We start from the raw sequence: 21,591 nt of genomic DNA, 5'->3' as shown, positions 1-21,591 counted from the left end.
TTGTGATGAGAAAAATGGACCTAAAATACTGACGGTAATAAGCTCACCTTTAATCGGAGCCCATTATTATTATTATCTCCATTTATATAGCGCCAACAGATTATGTAGCGCTTTATGACTGGCTCCAAGTTTGTGCAGAATGCCAAATCGGAGTGGCAAATCCCCTTCTGCTCCCCAGAATAGAGAGTACTGGGCCTGCAGTCACTTAATTGATTGATAAAAAATACTAAAAAAAATAAAATGTATTAACTATTTTTTAAAACATACAGTCGGTGTAGATAGTAATCACCCCTCACTTACCATCTCTATCCCCCTCTCACTCACCCCCCTCTAACTCACACTTTCCCCCCACTAACTCACACTCCCCCCCCACTAACTCACACTCCCCCTCTCATTCATTATCCCCCCCTCTCATTAATTATCCCCCCCTCTCATTCATTACCCCACCCCCATTCATTACTCCCCCCACCCACATTCATTCTCCCCCCCCCCCTCTCATTCATTATTCCCCCCTCTTATTCATTTTCCCCCCTCTCATTCATTATCCCCCCCCATCATTCATAATCCCCCCCCCCCCCCATCATTCATTATCCCCCCTCTCATTCATTATCCCCCCCATCATTCATAATCTCCCCTCCCATCATTCATAATCTCCCCTCCCATCATTCATAATCTCCCCTCCCAAGTTCCCTGTTGCAGTTCCAGCGGTAGCCGCCAGGATGCGCTGTTTCCTCCCTGCTGTCTCTCGTTTCGCCGTTTGACCCTCGCCGGATGCCGTCTGGGCTTTAAGTGTCTGAATCCGGAAGTGACGATCCTTTCCGATCTGAGAGCCAGCGGTGTTCGGGTGAGTATCCGCGTCTCGCAATCCGCCGCCATCCTCGGTAATCCCGGCTCGGCCCCGCTCCTATTCCTCCCCGGGGGGCAGCTGGGGGGCTCTGCTCTGAGTGCGCGCGGTATGGGCGGGAGATGGGCCGCTATTTACTAACCGTCTGTCTGTCTTCCGCAGGTCCCTGGAAGAGAACTCCGCAACATGGTAAGAGGGAGGGGGGGGACATGGTAAGAGGGAGGGGGGGGACATGGTAAGAGGGAGGGGGGGGACATGGTAAGAGGGAGGGGGGGACATGGTAAGAGGCAATGGGGGGGGAGAGGGGAACATGGTAAGAGGCTATAGGGGGGGGAGAGGGGAACATGGTAAGAGGCTATAGGGGGGGGAGAGGGGAACATGGTAAGAGGCTATAGGGGGGGGGAGAGGGGAACATGGTAAGAGGCTATAGGGGGGGAGAGGGGAACATGGTAAGAGGCAGTAGGGGGGGAGAGGGGAACATGGTAAGAGGCAATAGGGGGGGGAGAGGGGAACATGGTAAGAGGCAATAGGGGGGGGAGAGGGGAACATGGTAAGAGGCAATAGGGGGGGGGAGAGGGGAACATGGTAAGAGGCAATAGGGGGGGGAGAGGGGAACATGGTAAGAGGCAATAGGGGGGGGAGAGGGGAACATGGTAAGAGGCAATAGGGGGGGGAGAGGGGAACATGGTAAGAGGCAATAGGGGGGGGGAGAGGGGAACATGGTAAGAGGCAATAGGGGGGGGAGAGGGGAACATGGTAAGAGGCAATAGGGGGGGGAGAGGGGAACATGGTAAGAGGCAATAGGGGGGGGGAGAGGGGAACATGGTAAGAGGCAATAGGGGGGGGAGAGGGGAACATGGTAAGAGGCAATAGGGGGGGGAGAGGGGAACATGGTAAGAGGCAATAGGGGGGGGAGAGGGGAACATGGTAAGAGGCAATAGGGGGGGAGAGGGGAACATGGTAAGAGGCAATAGGGGGGGGAGAGGGGAACATGGTAAGAGGCAATAGGGGGGGGAGAGGGGAACATGGTAAGAGGCAATAGGGGGGGGAGAGGGGAACATGGTAAGAGGCAATAGGGGGGGGAGAGGGGAACATGGTAAGAGGCAATAGGGGGGGGAGAGGGGAACATGGTAAGAGGCAATAGGGGGGGGAGAGGGGAACATGGTAAGAGGCAATAGGGGGGGGAGAGGGGAACATGGTAAGAGGCAATAGGGGGGGGAGAGGGGAACATGGTAAGAGGCAATAGGGGGGGGAGAGGGGAACATGGTAAGAGGCAATAGGGGGGGGAGAGGGGAACATGGTAAGAGGCAATAGGGGGGGGAGAGGGGAACATGGTAAGAGGCAATAGGGGGGGGAGAGGGGAACATGGTAAGAGGCAATAGGGGGGGGGAGAGGGGAACATGGTAAGAGGCAATAGGGGGGGAGAGGGGAACATGGTAAGAGGCAATAGGGGGGGAGAGGGGAACATGGTAAGAGGGAGGGGGGAGTCTGAGAAAGGCCTGGAAACTGCGAGGGGGCATGGGGAGAGACAGGAGGCCTGGGCATGGGGAGAGACAGGAGGCCTGGGCATGGGGAGAGACAGGAGGCCTGGGCATGGGGAGAGACAGGAGGCCTGGGCATGGGGAGAGACAGGAGGCCTGGGCATGGGGAGAGACAGGAGGCCTGGGCATGGGGAGAGACAGGAGGCCTGGGCATGGGGAGAGACAGGAGGCCTGGGCATGGGGAGAGACAGGAGGCCTGGGCATGGGGAGAGACAGGAGGCCTGGGCATGGGGAGAGACAGGAGGCCTGGGCATGGGGAGAGACAGGAGGCCTGGGCATGGGGAGAGACAGGAGGCCTGGGCATGGGGAGAGACAGGAGGCCTGGGCATGGGGAGAGACAGGAGGCCTGGGCATGGGGAGAGACAGGAGGCCTGGGCATGGGGAGAGACAGGAGGCCTGGGCATGGGGAGAGACAGGAGGCCTGGGCATGGGGAGAGACAGGAGGCCTGGGCATGGGGAGAGACAGGAGGCCTGGGCATGGGGAGAGACAGGAGGCCTGGGCATGGGGAGAGACAGGAGGCCTGGGCATGGGGAGAGACAGGAGGCCTGGGCATGGGGAGAGACAGGAGGCCTGGGCATGGGGAGAGACAGGAGGCCTGGGCATGGGGAGAGACAGGAGGCCTGGGCATGGGGAGAGACAGGAGGCCTGGGCATGGGGAGAGACAGGAGGCCTGGGCATGGGGAGAGACAGGAGGCCTGGGCATGGGGAGAGACAGGAGGCCTGGGCATGGGGAGAGACAGGAGGCCTGGGCATGGGGAGAGACAGGGGGCCTGGGCATGGGGAGAGACAGGGGGCCTGGGCATGGGGAGAGACAGGGGGCCTGGGCATGGGGAGAGACAGGGGGCCTGGGCATGGGGAGAGACAGGGGGCCTGGGCATGGGGAGAGACAGGGGGCCTGGGGAGAGACAGGGGGCCTGGGCATGGGGAGAGACAGGGGGCCTGGGCATGGGGAGAGACACACAAGGGCAGCATGGTAAGAGGCATGGGGAGGGGAAGACTCAGAATGTTTAGAGACAGCCGGCATGGAGGGGGATGCCTGTACTGGTGGTGACTGTACTAGAGTCTTGTCTATAAAGCTTGTTTAATTTTTACAGCCTCGCAAAATTGAAGAAATCAAAGATTTCCTGCTGACAGCCAGGAGAAAAGATGCCAAATGTAAGTGATAAACCTCATTAAGTCTGATATCACAGTAATCTGATGAGGAACGGGTAGAACATCTCGTCTGGTTCCATAGACAATGTCAGCCATTTCCCTGTTTGAAGAAACTCTCCACGCACCATAACCATTGCAGCCTGCTTGGAGTGTTCCTTTAACCAGGGCGTCCCTGCGTGATGTAAAATTGTCTTTAATTCTACTCCCACAGGATATGTATTCTCTAAAGTTGGTGTGGTCGTGTATTTAATCCAAAATGCTAAATTTATGGTAAAACGTTAAAGCTGATACAGGCGAGTCTCTCCTAATACAGTTAAGCTCTCTGGCTGCCTTGTACAATAACCACTGCAGCACTTGCATGTGGAAGTATAACTTGCATAGACAACTATCCCTCCCTGGTAGGGGCAATCTATCCCGTATTCTGGTACAATTTTTTTGGCAAAAGTGAGATTTTGTTTGCTGGGTTGTCTCATAAAGTGACTCAAGTTTAAGGTCCGATTTGCTAAGCGTTAAGCTTCTATATGCCAGCTATCCTTTGGCTTCTCTGGCCTTAAAGGGACACTATAGGCTCCCAGATTACTAGAGCCCATTGAAGTGGTCTGGGTGCATATTCCCAGGTCCTTTAACCACGCAAAGCTAATATTGCAGTTTTTTTTAAGAAACTGCAATAACTACCTTTCAGGGTTAACTCCACCTCTAGTGGTGGGGATTACTATGCTAAAACTTTGCTTTCCTGGCACTATAGTTTATCTTTAGATTTTTTTTAAAATCCACCTTCAATTCTCAATTTAGCAATTACCCCCCTCTGTAACAGACTTGCAATGAGCTCCCTGGATTTGTAGAATCCTGTCTGAGAGTAATGGAAGCAGATGCTGGATTAATATGGAAGGAAAGTCGTTATTTAAACAGCTGTTATACCAAACATGTGCCTTTAAACTGCACCCATCACGTTAGCTTTGACCTGGTAGTACATTAACCCCTTAAGGACACATGACATGTGTGACATGTCATGATTCCCTTTTACTCCAGAAGTTTGGTCCTTAAAGGGTTAAGGAGCATAATACTTCGACTACACTCTGATAGTCACGTTGCTGCCTGATGTAAGGATGAAGCTGTTCCACGTTTGACTTGTTTGGCCTTTACTGCTGTGATCTGTGTACCAGTAATATCTGTTACCGTAAGCGCCATCCCAAAATCCGATGTGTGTAGGTTAGGAATTGTGGGATATGTCTGATTAATCTGAGGTGGATACCTAATTTATTTATTTTTAGATCTCTGCTTGATATTGGCAGTCAGTGACACTATGCTTACCTGGCTGAACTCACACCTTTTTAGGTGATGCTCACTTTAGCCCTAACTGGACACACTGCGGAGTATTGATGGCTTGTTTCTGGCACTTGGTTATGGTTGTTCTGTGATGCTTGGCCATTAGTCTGTGTACTCTATTTTATGGAAGAACGATAACTAATGATTTATGACCGGGAATTGTAGTACTTGCAGAACCCAGATATTTTTGTGGTAGTCTGAGCACTGAATAATAAGGTGTTTAAGTGCCATTATGTCTTTAGCGGTGTGCAATATAGGGATAGACCGATTATTGGTCTGGCCGATATTCTGTATTTTCAACAATATCGGTATCTGCCAATAAAGATACCGATAATGCAGACCCGGGCTGCCATCAGGTTCCTGAGGGCCCAGCACAACTTGCTTACCTTCCCAGCAGCTCCCCTGTCTAACTCTCGCAAGTCCCGCAGCCGGCAGAGCGTTGTCACAGGTTACAATGGCAATGCTCCGCACGGCACACAGGCTGCGAGAGTTAGACAGGGGAGCTGCACAGTCCATGCCACTGGACCATCAGGGAATGCCAAAGCCCCCTCTCTGACCAGGTAAGAAGCAGGGAGGGGGGACTAAAACATAATTTTAAAAATTACATTTTTACACACTTAAAATACCTGCACACACACACACACTCTGCATTCATTATATACACTCACTGCATCCACTACACATACATTCTTGAAAACATAACAAATTGTGAATTTACCTTAATAAAAAGAAAAACATGTTCAGTTAACAGTAGATTTGTGTAAAAAAAATTTTTTGTCTGTTTTGCTGCATTAAAATGTTAGTAATTCATCCTTTTAGATTCCTTGCCTTGATGCTCAAAGCCTTGTACTGTGTGATTATAGATATCTGGATGGGTGACAGTGATGTTTGAGATGTCTGCAGTTCATTGTGTTCGCTTAGGGAGCTGATAATGTGGTTTAACAAACATGTGGTCCTGTCATAAGACCCGTAGAAGGTGTCTAACAAGAGTGATCTTGGGAAAGGCTAATCTTATGCCAGATTTAAAAGCTAAGGAAATACTCCTAGCACCATTACCACCAGAGCCTGCTGTATTGGTTATGGTGGCTTCCTGGTGTAATTTGTTGGTTTGACAATGTACCACGGCCCCTGCTTATAGTATGATCCTGTATGAAATCTAACTAGCTCTTAGCTAAGCAGGACTGATCTCAGTGGCTAAGATTATCGGCCAAGCGCTCTGTCAATAAGCAGTCACGGATTGACTGTACAAGACCAGATAGTGCATCGGAGCCCATGGTACCCATACCGTACTAAAACTACAAATTACAGTGCGCCTGCTCCAGTGCTCTCCTGGCACACATGGAATGTTCCTCTAGACACAGCCACTGTTGTAGTCTCTGTGTATTGTATGTGAAGTTCCTGTAAGGTGATCTTTCCTCTTGCCTGGAGGGAACTAAAGTGAGAACTCTTAGGGAAACATACTTGCCTCGATACTTCATACACCAGGAGCTATTGCGGCTGTGAAACTTGCACAGAAAGGAGTACGAAACGGCCCGAGGAGGATCCTGCATAGTTAATATCATACATGCAAAGTAAGGTGTCATGGATGACACTGTATGTTGCCATCAGTTGGTTGTGGCATCAGATTGTCCCTACATCATGCTGTGTATAGGTTTTGGCTGTGCTGTAGCTTCAAGTAAAGATTTTCTTTAAAATAATCTCAAGTGGCACACTTCAAAATGAATGGATTACTGTCAAAATGAGTTTTAATAAAACATTATTTCTCCTTTTTAAGTATAGAGCTGGAATTAGTCGGTCCAATTGTATTACAAACTGCCAATTAATGCTCCACTTTGTGATCTCTCGTAATGGCTACAGACGTGCCATTATTTGCAACAGCTTGTGCGTTACCGATTTATTCTGTGTAGTTTAGTTTTTTTTTTCTCTCATTTTTCTTTCCTCTTCTTCTGTTCGTGCGAATTCCTGATGCTAATATATGGATTTAATCAAAATATGTAGACAAAGATTAAGGGCTGCGTGTGCCATGTTGCTGATGGTTTGCTTTACATGTTACAGCAGCGGAGCAGCTTGTCATTCATCCTGGAATCTGAAAAGTCAAAAATACTTTATTTTGCATCTGGAATAATTTACCCACATTCTTCACTCACTGAGACATTAAAAGGCCCAATATCTCACATTATACATGCTGGTGAACTGATTTCTAATTTCTTACTTTAAAGGGATACTCCACTGCTGAAATACAAAATCAATCAAAACAAATCACTGTATTAGTAGTATGAAGTCTTTGCTAGGCAGGTGCCATGGGCAATAGCTGCCTCTTGGGGGGTGATTTCTATTAAAATCTTCACTTCATGTAAAATAAAAAATGGCACACTCTTCATACACATGGCTTTTCATCAGCGAGCTACAGTACATTAGGGGTCTGGAAGTGCCTTTTAGCTACTAGCCAGACCATAGATTTGTCTATGAAATACATGGACAAGAGTCATTTTGCGAATGCATGTATTGGGATAGATTATTTTATTGCAAACACTGGTAATCTGGGCTCCATATTGAACTTGTGGTTTTATTTGTATTCTTTTCAGCTGTCAAGATTAAGAAAAACAAGAACAATGTCAAATTCAAGGTGCGCTGCAGCAAGTACCTGTACACACTGGTCATCACAGACAAAGAAAAGGCAGAGAAGCTGAAACAGTCCCTGCCCCCTGGTGAGTTCATTGTATTATTCGGACTTTTATTCCAACAACTCTAAGCTGTAACTGTATCTTCAAGGAAAACTAAATGCACCATAACCACTATAACTTGCTGTAATGGTTATGATGCAGGGAATTCCCTGGAACCCCTCATTGTAAGGAGTCAAACCGTTTTTATTTTTTGAACATTTTGAGTTCTTACCTGGTTGTCGCATCCCACCCCAACTAAAGTCGGAGAGACGGAATGGTCGGTCAGTCTGATTCACTCCATTTACTTTGAAGTAAAGTTGTTATTTTTAACTCTAGTATTGCATTTAAAATTTGGATTGCTGTATCCCATCAACAAAAGTGATCAGACTTGCACAGCTCTTATAGAAAGTTGAGGTAATCTGTTACGAGAGGATTGTACAGCTAGATGACATCACAATGCAAATTATTGTGATCGTTTGTAAATATATGGTATTTTAATAGCTTGCCTTAAAGCCCAAAATAAACTGTATTTTGTCAGTCTGCTGATCTCATCAACTTCTCTTCTATCCCTCAGGTCTGTCCGTGAAAGAACTGAAGTAAATCGGCTCTCTTCTGTTAAATAAAATTTATAAAAAAAAAAACAAATCTGTCTAATGTTCAGTTATTTGTAGCTGCAGATGAGAATCTAAAACCAAACCCGGTATAAGACACATTAAGATGGACAATGCAAGATTGAATGGGAATCATACGGGATCTTTTATTCTTTCCTCTCGGCCACTGTGTACTGCCTGTGATTGGGTGACCTGATGTCAGAGGCTAAGGGGTTAATTGAGTGGCATCCTCCATGTGCTGGTCACTGTAGAGTGATGTGAGAAAGCTCCACTTTTTAAGATGCTACAGTTGAGGGCTTCCTCTGAGGCACTGACAGAAAGCAATGCACTGGAAGTGCCTGGGCGGCATTAGCAATGATTCAAAATGGAAAGGAATTCAGCCTCTTTTAAAACACTGTTATAGCTCGAAGGCAACTCAATCACCAAATCCAGGTCTCTCTTGTAAGGCGCTTGGGGAGAACGATCCACACCTAATGATGTGGTGCAGAATCCGCAAACAATCCTCCTTGCGATGGATGGGGTAGTATAGCATCTTGCTGCGCAGGTAAGCTATCGAAATGTACTAGATTGAGATCTGTCCCAATGACCTTGGCCACAGGTGGAGCAGCACTGTGAGGGAGAATAGGTAAAATCACCTTTTTAGCCCATGCAGTGGGATCCTGGTCGGCTAAATGGAAATGCGGGCACTATAGTGTTAGGTATACATACTTTGTATTTATTTTTTTTTAATACTGATAAACCCAGACCGATCATTTACTAATCACCCTGGTCCCTTCATTCCTCCCTGTGACAAACTCTTTTTTTTTTTTTGACACTGTGACTATGGGCCCTGCAATATACCTTGCCCAATACACTTTAAAAGGCTCCATTCATGTAATGCAAGTACTTCTGTACTCCACAAAGAGAGCCTGCTGCCCCTAATTCCTTGGAACTGTTTTGGGCATGAAGCCATGCTTGCAGCCGGTCAAAAAGAGACTTCCATGAAACTTATGAACCCCTGCTCTGGGTGATTTTGGTTGTTCACCCAGATCAGGGCTATCTGGGGGTATGTTTTGTGTTGGGGTACTTTCTGAACTTTGTGAAAAATGTTTTTTTTTTTTTTTTTCCTGCTTGGAGACAATTGAGTCCAGTAAGTAACGCAATTATCTCCCAAGCGGGGGGGGGGGAAGAGGGGGTTGTGTTCTGTACATGGACGTGTCACAGACTGTATGTTCTGATTGGTTTGTATCCTTTGTGTTCCTGTGCCCCATCAGGTCCAGCGGCTGTGCCTCTGGCCTGAGGAATTGTATAAAAGCCAACCTGAACCATTAAAGCTCAGATCATCTTGCACCTTCTTGAAGTCTTGTTGGCTCATGTTTGGGGGATTGGAGAACTACATACACTCTGGGGGATTGCTATAGTCACTATACTCCCCTGAGGATAATCACTAAGCTGTTGTAAGAGCTGTTCCTGCTATGCTCTCTGGAATAAGAGAGGGCTACCTGCTGGATCCTGGTCATAGGTCCAGGGTGGGTAGGAGATGGTGAGATCCCAACCAAGCTGCGGTGGTTTGTATGTTTGCAGTAGGTATGGTGTTCCAGCGCAGTGCCTATGGTACTTGCAAGTACTAGGAAGCTGCAATTGACGTAGGTGCCAGGCGGTCTGTCACACTCCCTAAATATAGTAAAATATTACTGTGTTCAAGCCTGAAGCTGTAACTCTGCATGCTGTTTGCCTCAGAAAAACAAGTTGTCTGCTAAGAAGTGGTAGCCTGATCCAATCACAGTGCTTCCCTATAGGATTGGCTGAGACTGACAAAGAGGCAGAGCCAGCATGATTCAAACAGCCCTGGCCAATCAGCATCTCCTCATAGAGATGAATTGAATCAATGAATCTCTATGAGGAAAGTTCAGTGTCTGCATGCAGAGGGAGGAGACACTGAATGTTTGGATGCATTTTACCAGCCATGACCGAGGAAGGATCTCTAACAGCCATCTGAGGAGTGGCCAGTGAAGTTATCACTAGGCTGTAATGTAAACACTGCATTTTATCTGAAAAGACAGTGTTTACAGCAAAAAGCCTGAAGGTAATGATTCTACTCACCAGAACAAATTCAATAAGCTGTAGTTGTTCTGGTGACTATAGTGTCCCTTTAACACAAATGTGCTTTCAGGGACATACTGAATGGATGGCTTACTGATTCTGATTAAATTGGAATCAAATGAGGTTGTGGCCTGTGATTCAGCCCATCATCTTTGTCATCTGAAAGTGATTAACCGGTAATTTGCGAGGAAGTAGTCTTGTGTTAATCAGATATGCCTTCTATATAACAAGCATACAAACGTTCAACATAAAATCATTAATGTTCCATTTTATGCACTTAGACAACCAACCATGTCCCCAGCTCTCCTTTTTGTTTTGCCCTGCTTGACGACACTGCTCTAGGCTGGGCAAACATAAATCATGATGCCAACACGCTGGCTGCATTGCTGGCCTGTCATCGTTACTGAATTGCTATAATACTGAGCCAGCACTAAGTGACAGCCTGGGAGTGACAACAGCAACCAGATAACATGCACTGAGCTTGCTATACTTAGAGAGCAGGAGAATCTCCTGCAGGATGTCTGATCTGTTCTGCCTGCGACTCTTTTGAGGGTGTCTCTCATTCTTCAGGATCTCCTTATTTAATTCTGTACAGTTTGAAATATCTCATTTAATAATATAAACCCATCCGGTGTAGCCAACTATAACCTAACCTACACAGTGCATCTAACGTGTGGGGGAGGCTGTGTAGCGGAACGCTAGTCCTGACCCAAGACTTTCCTCCACTGGATCACCAATAACTGGAACTCAGGAACAAGATACTGCAATGTGAATAGCCCTCCTCCCTAGTAACTGCACGACACAGTTCTGGGAGGACAACTGATTTATTCCACACAAACTCAGCCTTTTATGCACACATCCCCAGCATGGGGTCTCCATTCAAAAAAGTACACAAGAGTCCAAAATGACAAATCACAGGAACCCCACAATTCGTATATCCCCAAATAGCTTGGATCTGAGCACCCAACATATCAAAAAAGCACTCAGATCTGTTCAGTAGAACGGAATTGGTAAAGTTCTGACCGACTGGCCACGAGGCGATAACCCAAAACAGTTTCAGAGAAATGATGGTGACGGCTGGTCGGCTTTTGGTGGTTCCTGTGTGAACACAGACTAACATTCCCCCTTGCTTTTAGGAAGCAAAAGCTCCCCACAGTCGGTAGTACATATCTCCCGAATGTCATTCGTCTAGTTGATCGTGAAGTAGAACGGGCAGTGGTACAAAATAACTGTAACCTAACCTGCACAGCCTGGAGTGCACCTAATGTGTGGGACCCTGCAGTGTCCATTTAATAATATAAACCCACCCAGTATACCTAACTGAAACATAGAAACATAGAATGTGACGGCAGCTAAGAACCATTCAGCCCATCTAGTCTGCCCAATTTTCTAAATACACTGCTCACAAAAAATAAAGGGAACACTTAAACAACACAACGTAACTCCAAGTCAATCACACTTCTGTGAAATCAAACTGTCCACTTAGGAAGCAACAGTGAGTGACAATCAATTTCACATGTTGTTGTGCAAATGGGATAGACAACAGGTGGAAATTATAAGCAATTAGCAAGACACCCCCAATAAAGGAGTGGTTCTGCAGGTGGTGACCACAGACCACTTCTCAGTTCCTATGCTTCCTGGCTGATGTTTTGGTCACTTTTAAATGCTGTCGGTGCTTTCACTCTAGTGGTAGCATGAGATGGAGTCTACAACCTACACAAGTGGCTCAGGTAGTGCAGCTCATCCAGGATGGAACATCAATGTGAGCTGTGGCAAGAAGGTTTGCTGTGTCTGTCAGCGTAGTGTCCAGAGCATGGAGGCGCTACCAGGAGGCAGGCCAGTACATCAGGAGACATGGAGGAGGCCGTAGGAGGGCAACAACCCAGCAGAAGGACCGCTACCTCCGCCTTTGTGCAAGGAGGAACAGGAGGAGCACTGCCAGAGCCCTGCAAAATGACCTCCAGCAGGCCACAAATATCAGAAACAGACTCCATGAGGGTGGTATGACATCCACAGGTGGGGGTTGTGCTTACAGCCCAACACCGTGCAGGACGTTTGGCATTTGCCAGAGAACACTAAGATTGTGCTGATTTCACAGATGAAAGCAGGTTCACACTGAGCACATGTGACAGAGTCTGGAGACGCTGTGGAGAACGTTCTGCTGCCTGCAACATCCTCCAGCATGACCGGTTTGGCAGTGGGTCAGTAATGCTTGCCAGAGGTAGCCTGACTGCCATTAGGTACCGAGATGAGATCCTCCTTGTGAGACCATATGCTGGTGCGGTTGGCCCTGGGTTCCTCCTAATGCAAGACAATGCTAGACCTCATGTGGCTGGAGTGTGTCAGCATTTCCTGCAAGATGCTACGGACTGCCCCCCCTCTCCCTTAGGATAGCTTTATGCCTATCCCACGCATGCTTAAACTCCCGTAACCTAACCTACACAGTGCATCTAATGTATGTAGGAGTCTAGAATGTCCCTTTAATAATATAAACCCACCCAGTTTAACTAACTGTAACCAAATCTACACAGTGCACCTAACGTGCGTAGTAGCCTGAAGTGTCCCTTTAATAATATAAACACACCCGGTATAACTGTAACCTTACTTACACAGTGCACCTAACGTGTGTGGGAGCCTTGAGTGGCCCTTTAATAATATAAACCTACCCAGTATAACTGTAACCTAACTTACACAGTGCACCTAATGTGTGTGGGAGCCTGGAGTGTCCCTTTAATAATATAAACCCACCCAGTATAACTAACTATAACCTAACCTACACAGTGCATCTAACGTGTGTGGGAGCCTGGAGTGTCCCTTTAATAATATAAACCTACCCAGTATAACTAACTGTAACCTAACCTACACAGTGCATCTAACGTGTGTGGGAGCCTGGAGTGTCCCTTTAATAATATAAACCCAGCCAGTATAACTAACTGTAACCTAACCTACACAGTGCACCTAACGTGTGTGGGAGCCTGGAGTGTCCCTTTAATAATATAAACCCACCCAGTATAACTGTAACCTAACCTACACAGTGCATCTAACGTGTGTGGGAGCCTGGAGTGTCCCTTTAATAATATAAACCCACCCAGTATAACTGTAACCTAACCTACACAGTGCATCTAACGTGTGTGGGAGCCTGGAGTGTCCCTTTAATAATATAAACCCACCCAGTATAACTGTAACCTAACCTAAACAGTGCATCTAACGTGTATGGGAGCCTGGAGTGTCCCTTTAATAATATAAACCCACCCAGTATAACTAACTGTCACCTAACCTACACAGTGCATCTAATGTGTGTGGGAGCCTGGAGTGTCCCTTTAATAATATAAACCCACCCAGTATAACTAACTGTAACCTAACCTACACAGTGCATCTAACGTGTGTGGGAGCCTGGAGTTTCCCTTTAATAATATAAACCCGCCCAGTATAACTAACTGTAACCTAATCTACACAGTGCACCTAACGTGTGTGGGAGCCTGGAGCGTCCCTTTAATAATATAAACCCACCCAATATAACTAACTGTAACCTAATCTACACAGTGCACCTAACGTGTGTGGGAGCCTGGAGTGTCCCTTTAATAATATAAACCCACCCAGTATAACTAACTGTAACCTAACCTACACAGTGCATCTAACGTGTGTGGGAGCCTGGAGTTTCCCTTTAATAATATAAACCCACCCAGTATAACTAACTGTAACCTAACCTACACAGTGCATCTAATGTGTGTGGGAGCCTGGAGTGTCCCTTTATTAATATAAACCCACCCAGTATAACTGTAACCTAACCTACACAGTGCATCTAACGTGTGTGGGAGCCTGGAGTGTCTTGGTAGTTCTGATTTTTATTGGACTCGTGAGGTGTAGTGTTTAGGTTGTACACTAGGTGTCACCATTGTCCTTAGATTTAACAGAGGGTTACAGTGCCAGGACTGTGGTGGTATCTGTTGGGAGCTCGGACACACGTTACTTACATTGTGGTGTTATTTATTTTTATAGAGGATGAAAAATACTCTCCAGGTGGATCCATCAGGTGCACTAGGAAATAGGTCCCATGTAGAGTCCTGTTATAATGATACCATATCTGCTCCTTCCTGTCTGCTGCTTCATCACTTCTGGTACTAAAACACCAGGAAATGCTGTATTATTGCTACCAGAGAGTAGGCATCCAGAGAACGGGGTCTTAGCCAAGCCGGCAAAATGGACCTTTAAAAAAACAGAAATGTATTAGTGTTGGAAAAAGGATCTCTGCCACAAACGAGAGAGTCATCGGCATGGTGAATGTACACCTAGCATGGCACACATAGGGTCTCCAGCAAGGTGAATCTACACCTAGCATGGCACATATAGGGTCTCCAGCAAGGTGAATCTACACCTAACATGGCACACAGAGGGTCTCCAGCATGGAGAATCTAGACCCAACATGGCACCCACAGGGTCTCCAGAATGTTGAATCAAGAACCAACATGGCACCCACAGGGTCTCCAGCATGGTGAATATAGACCCAACATGGCACCCACAGGGTCTCCAGCATGGAGAATCTAGACCTAACATGGCACCCCCAGGGTCTCCAGCATGGTGAATCTAAATCTAGCATGGCACACATAGGGTCTCCAGCATGGTGAATATAGACCTAACATGGCACACAGAGGGTCTCCAGCATGGAGAATCTAGACCTAACATGGCATCCCCAGGGTCTCCAGCATGGTGAATTTAGACCTAGCATGGCACCTACAGGGTCTCCAGCATGGTGAATTTAGACCTAGCATGGCACCTACAGGGTCTCCAGCATGGTGAATCTACACCTAACATGGCACACAGAGGGTCTCCAGCATGGAGAATCTAGACCCAACATGGCACCCACAGGGTCTCCAGCATGGTGAATCTAAATCTAGCATGGCACCCACAGGGTCTCCAGCATGGTGAATCTAGACCTAACATGGCACACAGAGGGTCTCCAGCATGGAGAATCTAGACCCAACATGGCACCCACAGGGTCTCCAGCATGGTGAATCTAAATCTAGCATGGCACACATAGGGTCTCCAGCAAGGTGAATCTACACCTAACATGGCACACAGAGGGTCTCCAGCATGGATAATCTAGACCTAACATGGCACCCACAGGGTCTCCAGCATGGTGAATCTAAATCTAGCATGGCACCCACAGGGTCTCCAGCATGGAGAATCTAGACCCAACATGGCACCCACAGGGTCTCCAACATGGTGAATCTAAATCTAGCATGGCACCCACAGGGTCTCCAGCATGGTGAATTTAGACCTAGCATGGCACACAGAGGGTCTCCAGCATGGAGAATCTAGACCCAACATGGCACCCACAGGGTCTCCAGCATGGTGAATCTAAATCTAGCATGGCACCCACAGGGTCTCCAGCATGGTGAATCTAGACCTAACATGGCACCCACAGGGTCTCCAGCATGGTGAATCTAAATCTAGCATGGCACCCACAGGGTCTCCAGCATGGTGAATCTAGACCTAACATGGCACACAGAGGGTCTCCAGCATGGTGAATTTAGACCTAGCATGGCACCTACAGGGTCTCCAGCATGGTGAATTTAGACCTAGCATGGCACCTACAGGGTCTCCAGCATGGTGAATCTACACCTAACATGGCACACAGAGGGTCTCCAGCATGGAGAATCTAGACCCAACATGGCACCCACAGGGTCTCCAGCATGGTGAATCTAAATCTAGCATGGCACCCACAGGGTCTCCAGCATGGTGAATCTAGACCTAACATGGCACACAGAGGGTCTCCAGCATGGTGAATTTAGACCTAGCATGGCACCTACAGGGTCTCCAGCATGGTGAATCTAGACCTAGATTGCCACATAGAGGGTCTCTAGCAAGGTGAATCTAGACCTAGCAGGGCACACAGAGGGTCTTCAGCAAGGTGAATCTAGACCTAGCATGGCACACAGAGGGTCTCCAGCATGGTGAATCTAGACCTAGCATGGCACACAGAGGGTCTCCAGCATGGTAGCATGGAGAATCTAGACCTAACATGGCACACAGAGGGGCTGTTGTTTTGTAGGAATACAACTACTATCATCCCAGCCAATCCCATTACGTTTTAATCCATTTAGTGGAAAGCTATTATCTATGCTCATTTAAAAATTATTACTGGTGCTTGTTAAGAATGGGAAATTGGACATAATGAAATTCCTTATTCTAATCGTATGACTCTGCCAAACAGCGATGGGTGTGTATCATGTGACAATGTGTGCAGCGCTGGGGTCACAAGGCATCCCTTCATTCAGTATGGGGGATTAGTGACCTCTGGGTGATATCATTTATAAAAAATACAAATCATCCTCATCATCCAAAAAGGAGACATTCACGTAAACGTTCACAGTTTTCCTGTTTAACTAAATCATTCTCTAGAATATGTTCACATTTTACATACATATATTTTTTTTTTAAATCACATTTTAAAAATTAGGGTTAGGTTTCGGGAGTAATTTTTTATTTATAAATTAGAGCTCCCTAGGGAGAAACCTTAAATTTCAAATTAAGTAAAGGGGTAATTTGAACATTACTCCTAGTGTTAGAGTAAGAGGTGAGAGATATTAAATGAGTGCCTAACCCTGAATGTCCCACGTCCCCGTGCTTAGTGAATGCCCTAACTATAATGTGAGTGTGACACTAGCTTTACCAGGTCCTCATTGAGGATGAGTCATGAGGCCCACTGATGACTCGTGATTGGGAGTGATGTGGTGGTCTCCCACATGCTTCCAGCCTGGATCAGATTTCTGGATCTATCAGAAGTGCTATAACGCATGTCCAGGACAGGCCACAGTGATGCCGCTTTACCAGACATGACGAGGGTCTGGACTTCTGCCGGAACACCGGCCGCAAATCTGGAAGATAAAGAGGAAATTATACCCTAGGATAATGCTGTGGCAACAGAGGGGGCAGGCTTTAGCTGGCAAGAAAAAATATTATTACAGCTTATTGTATTATTACAGCTCATTCTATAATTACAGCTTATTGTATTAATATAGCTCAATGTATGATTACAGCTTATTGTATGATTACAGCTCATTGTATTATTACAGCTCATTGTATGATTACATCTTATTGTATTATTACAGCTCAGTGTATTATTACAGCTTGTTGTATGATTAAAGCTCAGTGTATTATTACAGCTTATTGTATTATTACAGCTCATTGTATTATTACAGCTTATTGTATTATTACAGCTCATTGTATTATTACAGCTCAGTGTATTATTACAGCTCGTTGTATTATTACAGCTCGTTGTATTATTACAGCTTGTTGTATTATTACAGTTCAGTGTATTATTACAGCTCATTGTATTATTACATCTTATTGTATTATTACAGCTCAGTGTATTATTACAGCTTGTTGTATGATTAAAGCTCAGTGTATTATTACAGCTTATTGTATTATTACAGCTCATTGTATTATTACAGCTTATTGTATTATTACAGCTCAGTGTATTATTACAGCTCAGTGTATTATTACAGCTCGTTGTATTATTACAGCTCGTTGTATTATTACAGCTTGTTGTATTATTACAGTTCAGTGTATTATTACAGCTCATTGTATTATTACAGCTCTTGTATTATTACAGCTTGTTGTATTATTACAGCTTATTGTATTATTACAGCTCAGTGTATTATTATAGCTCGTTGTATTATTACAGCTTATTGTATTATAACAGCTCAGTGTATTATTATAGCTCGTTGTATTATTACAGCTTGTTGTATTATTACAGCTTATTGTATTATTACAGCTCAGTGTATTATTACAGCTTATTGTATTATTACAGCTCAGTGTATTATTACAGCTTATTGTATTATAACAGCTCAGTGTATTATTACAGCTTACAATATGCAGACTGAAGACTAGTGCATTAGTTGAAAGTGCCCGCTGATCACTCTCAGCCAATGAGCTAAGTGCTGCACTGCTAAGTTTAGCTCAATGAGGATAGCTTCCAGCTCACATTGAGATGCAGTGGGTGCAGGAACACATACCGTGGACCCTAGATAAAAAGTAAAATTATTCAATTATTTGACTCCTTACAATGGGGAGTAGTGGTGCAGGGCACTTCTGGCACCATAACCACTATAGCATGCTTTTACTATACTGTGCAAACCAGATGAACTGATTAATCAAAACTGGGGCTTCAGAGGTTATTTTCTCTAACAAAATGGAGCAAATTAATTTTAGTATTTGCATTCTATCTGCTTGCAGTAAGTAGGTCAGCACTTTTCATGTCCTGCACATCAGCATATTGAAGATATATGTGTTCATAAAAATATACTGTGTCCTTGCATCTAACCTCCAGTGAAAAAAACATTACTATAATATCAGGAATTCAAAGTGAATTGGAAAAATCCGGGTCAGATATGTACTCTTCATGTATTTTGGGGAAACATTTTAAATTTACTTTGAATGCACTTCATGAGAATGCACACTTAAATGAATAGCCCTGATTGAGTTAATTAATGACATCATATCAGCTTGATAATAGATAGCACAGTGATGTCATCATATCAGTTTGCTAATAGATAGCACAGTGATGTCATCATATCAGTTTGCTAATAGATAGCACAGTGATGTCATCATATCAGTTTGCTAATAGATAGCGCAGTGATGTCATCATATCGGTTTGCTAATAGATAGTGCAGTGATGTCATCATATCGGTTTGCTAATAGATAGCGCAGTGATGTCATCATATCGGTTTGCTAATAGATAGCGCAGTGATGTCATCATATCGGTTTGCTAATAGATAGCGTAGTGATGTCATCATATCAGTTTTCTAATAGCGCAGTGATGTCATCATACCAGTTTGCTAATAGATAGCGCAGTGATGTCATCATATCAGTTTGCTAATAGATAGCGCAGTGATGTCATCATGCGTACAGATATACCTTTCAGGACTTGGACAGTAAGAATCTGAGGCAGAAATACACAACATGCATGAATACACGATTGGAGAAAATATATTTAATATTATCAATCATTTATTGTTAGATTAAATAACCCCACAAACTGTTAAAACTACAGTATCTTAAATCTTGTGAATCACGATGACATCTCGATTGCACTCGGCAACATTCTGCAAGAATCCCTGATAGTATTGCAGTCTGGAAGTGACATCATCAGGGTTTATATGTTAAACTGCGTAATGTTGGAAGCTGTCACGATAAATGCAAGTTTAAGGCCAAAACAGCTGAGCTGACAGGTTTTTGTGAATTTTCTTTGTTATCCTAAAACGTGCAGCTCTCTCGGTTCTCCGTATCTCCTGGCTGAATGACTAAATGAAGGACTTACCGTGGATGCTGCGTTGGGTTCCGTATAGAGAACGTCTGCTGAAACGCTGTAATAGTGAATCAACCAGCAGGAATGCCACTGGTTTCCATGACAACGTCTAGACTTTTACAACTTTGCTCCAGAATTCTGTTTTATAAATAACTATATTATATTTTACAGGATTATATACAAACGTGAGAATTCCAAGTGAATTCAAGGTGAAACATTCGGCATCTCAAAACTACTTTCTCATATAATAATCCTTTCAAGTTTTGACATGACATTTTTTTTATTTTTTCTTAAATGATGTGTATGTAAGGAAATGAATTGAACATATCCGTACCTCTAGTGACCGGATCCTTCAGCCATATACCTACACCTTGGAGTTAGTCTCTATGGTCTTCCTGGCTTCACTCCCAGCACACAGACTGCGAAAACCATAGAGACTGTGTGACCCAGGGTGTATGTATATGGCGGAAGCATCATATAGTCATAGACTAAACTAAAGGTAGGGATGAGTTTTTCTACATATGTTTCATTTTAAAAAAAAATCAAATTCCTTTCAATCCCTCATGGGAGGATTAGTATTTTGACCCCTTAAGGGCGAGGGGATACAAATTCTGGAATTTGCGCTATATGTCTGTTCAACCATATGTCTGTTCAACCATAATTCACCTCTTTCGTATTATGTGCACCCACACTTATTATATACTGTATTATATTGTTTAGGAGAAACAGAGACAGAAACGGGGCCAGGGCCAAAAGGAGAGACAGAGACAGAAACAGGGCCAGAGACAGGGCCAGAAACAGAGACAGAAACAGGGCCAGGGCCAAAAGGAGAGACAGAGACAGAAACAGGGCCAGAGACTGGGCCAGAGACAGAAACAGGGCCAGGGCCAAAAGGAGAGACAGAGACAGAAACAGGGCCAAAAGGAGAGACAGAAACAGGGCCAGGGCCAAAAGGAGAGACAGAGACAGAAACAGGGCCAGGGCCAAAAGGAGAGACAGAGACAGAAACAGGGCCAGGGCCAAAAGGAGAGACAGAGACAGAAACAGGGCCAAAAGGAGAGACAGAAACAGGGCCAGGGCCAAAAGGAGAGACAGAGACAGAAACAGGGCCAGGGCCAAAAGGAGAGACAGAGACAGAAACAGGGCCAAAAGGAGAGACAGAAACAGGGCCAGGGCCAAAAGGAGAGACAGAGACAGAAACAGGGCCAGGGCCAAAAGGAGAGACAGAGACAGAAACAGGGCCAGGGCCAAAAGGAGAGACAGAGGCAGAAACAGGGCCAGAGCCAGAAACAGAGGCAGAGACATAAACAGGGCCAGGAACAGAGACAGAAACAGGGCCAGAGGCAGAGACAGAAACAGGGCCAAAAGGAAAGACAGAGGCAGAAACAGGGCCAGAGCCAGAAGGAGAGACAGAGGCAGAAACAGAGGCAGAGACATAAACAGGACCAGGAACAGAGCCAGGGCTAGAAACAGGGCCAGAGCCAGAAGGAGAGACAGAGCCAGAAACAGGGCCAGAGCCAGAAGGAGAGACAGAGCCAGAGCCAGAAACAGGGCCAGAGCCAGAAGGAGAGACAGAGCCAGAAACAGGGCCAGAGCCAGAAGGAGAGACAGAGCCAGAAACAGGGCCAGAGCCAGAAGGAGAGACAGAGCCAGAAACAGGGCCAGAGCAAGAGGCAGAAACAGGGCCAGAGCCAGAAACAGGGCCAGAGGCAGAAACCGGGCCAGAGGCAGGGCCAGAAACAGAGACAGGGCCAAAAGGAGAGACAGGGCCAGAGGCAGAAACAGGGCCAGAAGCAGAGACAGGGCCAAAAGGAGAGACAGAACCAGAAACAGGGCCAGAGCAAGAAACAGGGCCAGAAACAGCCAGGGCCAAAAGGAGAGACAGGGCCAGGGCCAAAAGGAGAGCCAAAAGGAGAGCCAGAGGCAGGGCCAAAAGGAGAGACAGGGCCAGGGCCAAAAGGAGAGCCAAAAGGAGAGCCAGAGCCAGGGCGAGAGCCAGAGCCCGAGGCAGGGAGAGAGCCAGAGCCCGAGGCAGGGAGAGAGCCAGAGCCCGAGGCAGGG

General features: G+C 45.9%; 2 protein-coding genes across 2 annotated transcripts; both read left to right on the top strand.

Moving 5' to 3' along the window:
• The first annotated feature begins 741 nt into the window (after positions 1-741).
• RPL38 (ribosomal protein L38) lies at positions 742-8,172 on the top strand. Its single transcript, XM_063453441.1, has 5 exons — positions 742-844; positions 1,007-1,033; positions 3,481-3,541; positions 7,450-7,572; positions 8,102-8,172. The coding sequence occupies exons 2-5, from the start codon at positions 1,031-1,033 to the stop codon at positions 8,125-8,127; spliced, it is 213 nt and encodes a 70-aa protein (XP_063309511.1). The 5' UTR covers positions 742-844; positions 1,007-1,030; the 3' UTR covers positions 8,128-8,172.
• Positions 8,173-19,123: 10,951 nt separating this feature from the next.
• LOC134612330 (octapeptide-repeat protein T2-like) lies at positions 19,124-20,997 on the top strand. Its single transcript, XM_063456668.1, has 2 exons — positions 19,124-19,156; positions 20,251-20,997. Exons 1-2 carry the CDS (start codon positions 19,124-19,126, stop codon positions 20,995-20,997), a joined length of 780 nt encoding a protein of 259 aa, XP_063312738.1.
• Positions 20,998-21,591: the final 594 nt, after the last annotated feature.

Source organism: Pelobates fuscus, chromosome 5, assembly GCF_036172605.1.
Source record: "Pelobates fuscus isolate aPelFus1 chromosome 5, aPelFus1.pri, whole genome shotgun sequence".
Classification (NCBI taxonomy): domain Eukaryota; kingdom Metazoa; phylum Chordata; class Amphibia; order Anura; family Pelobatidae; genus Pelobates; species Pelobates fuscus.
Note: the sequence above shows the minus strand (reverse complement) of the source record. Positions and strands in the feature narration are given on the sequence as shown.

What these genes read in the sequence shown, in the direction of transcription:
- RPL38 (XM_063453441.1), top strand. An exon ending in CAGGAGAAAAGATGCCAAAT is followed by an intron (nt 3,542 to 7,449) that starts GTAAGTGATAAA and finishes TATTCTTTTCAG; the next exon opens with CTGTCAAGATTAAGAAAAAC. An exon ending in GAAACAGTCCCTGCCCCCTG is followed by an intron (nt 7,573 to 8,101) that starts GTGAGTTCATTG and finishes TCTATCCCTCAG; the next exon opens with GTCTGTCCGTGAAAGAACTG.
- LOC134612330 (XM_063456668.1), top strand. Translation starts at nt 19,124, where the DNA reads ATGCGTACAGATATACCTTTCAGGACTTGGACA. An exon ending in TACCTTTCAGGACTTGGACA is followed by an intron (nt 19,157 to 20,250) that starts GTAAGAATCTGA and finishes TATATTGTTTAG; the next exon opens with GAGAAACAGAGACAGAAACG.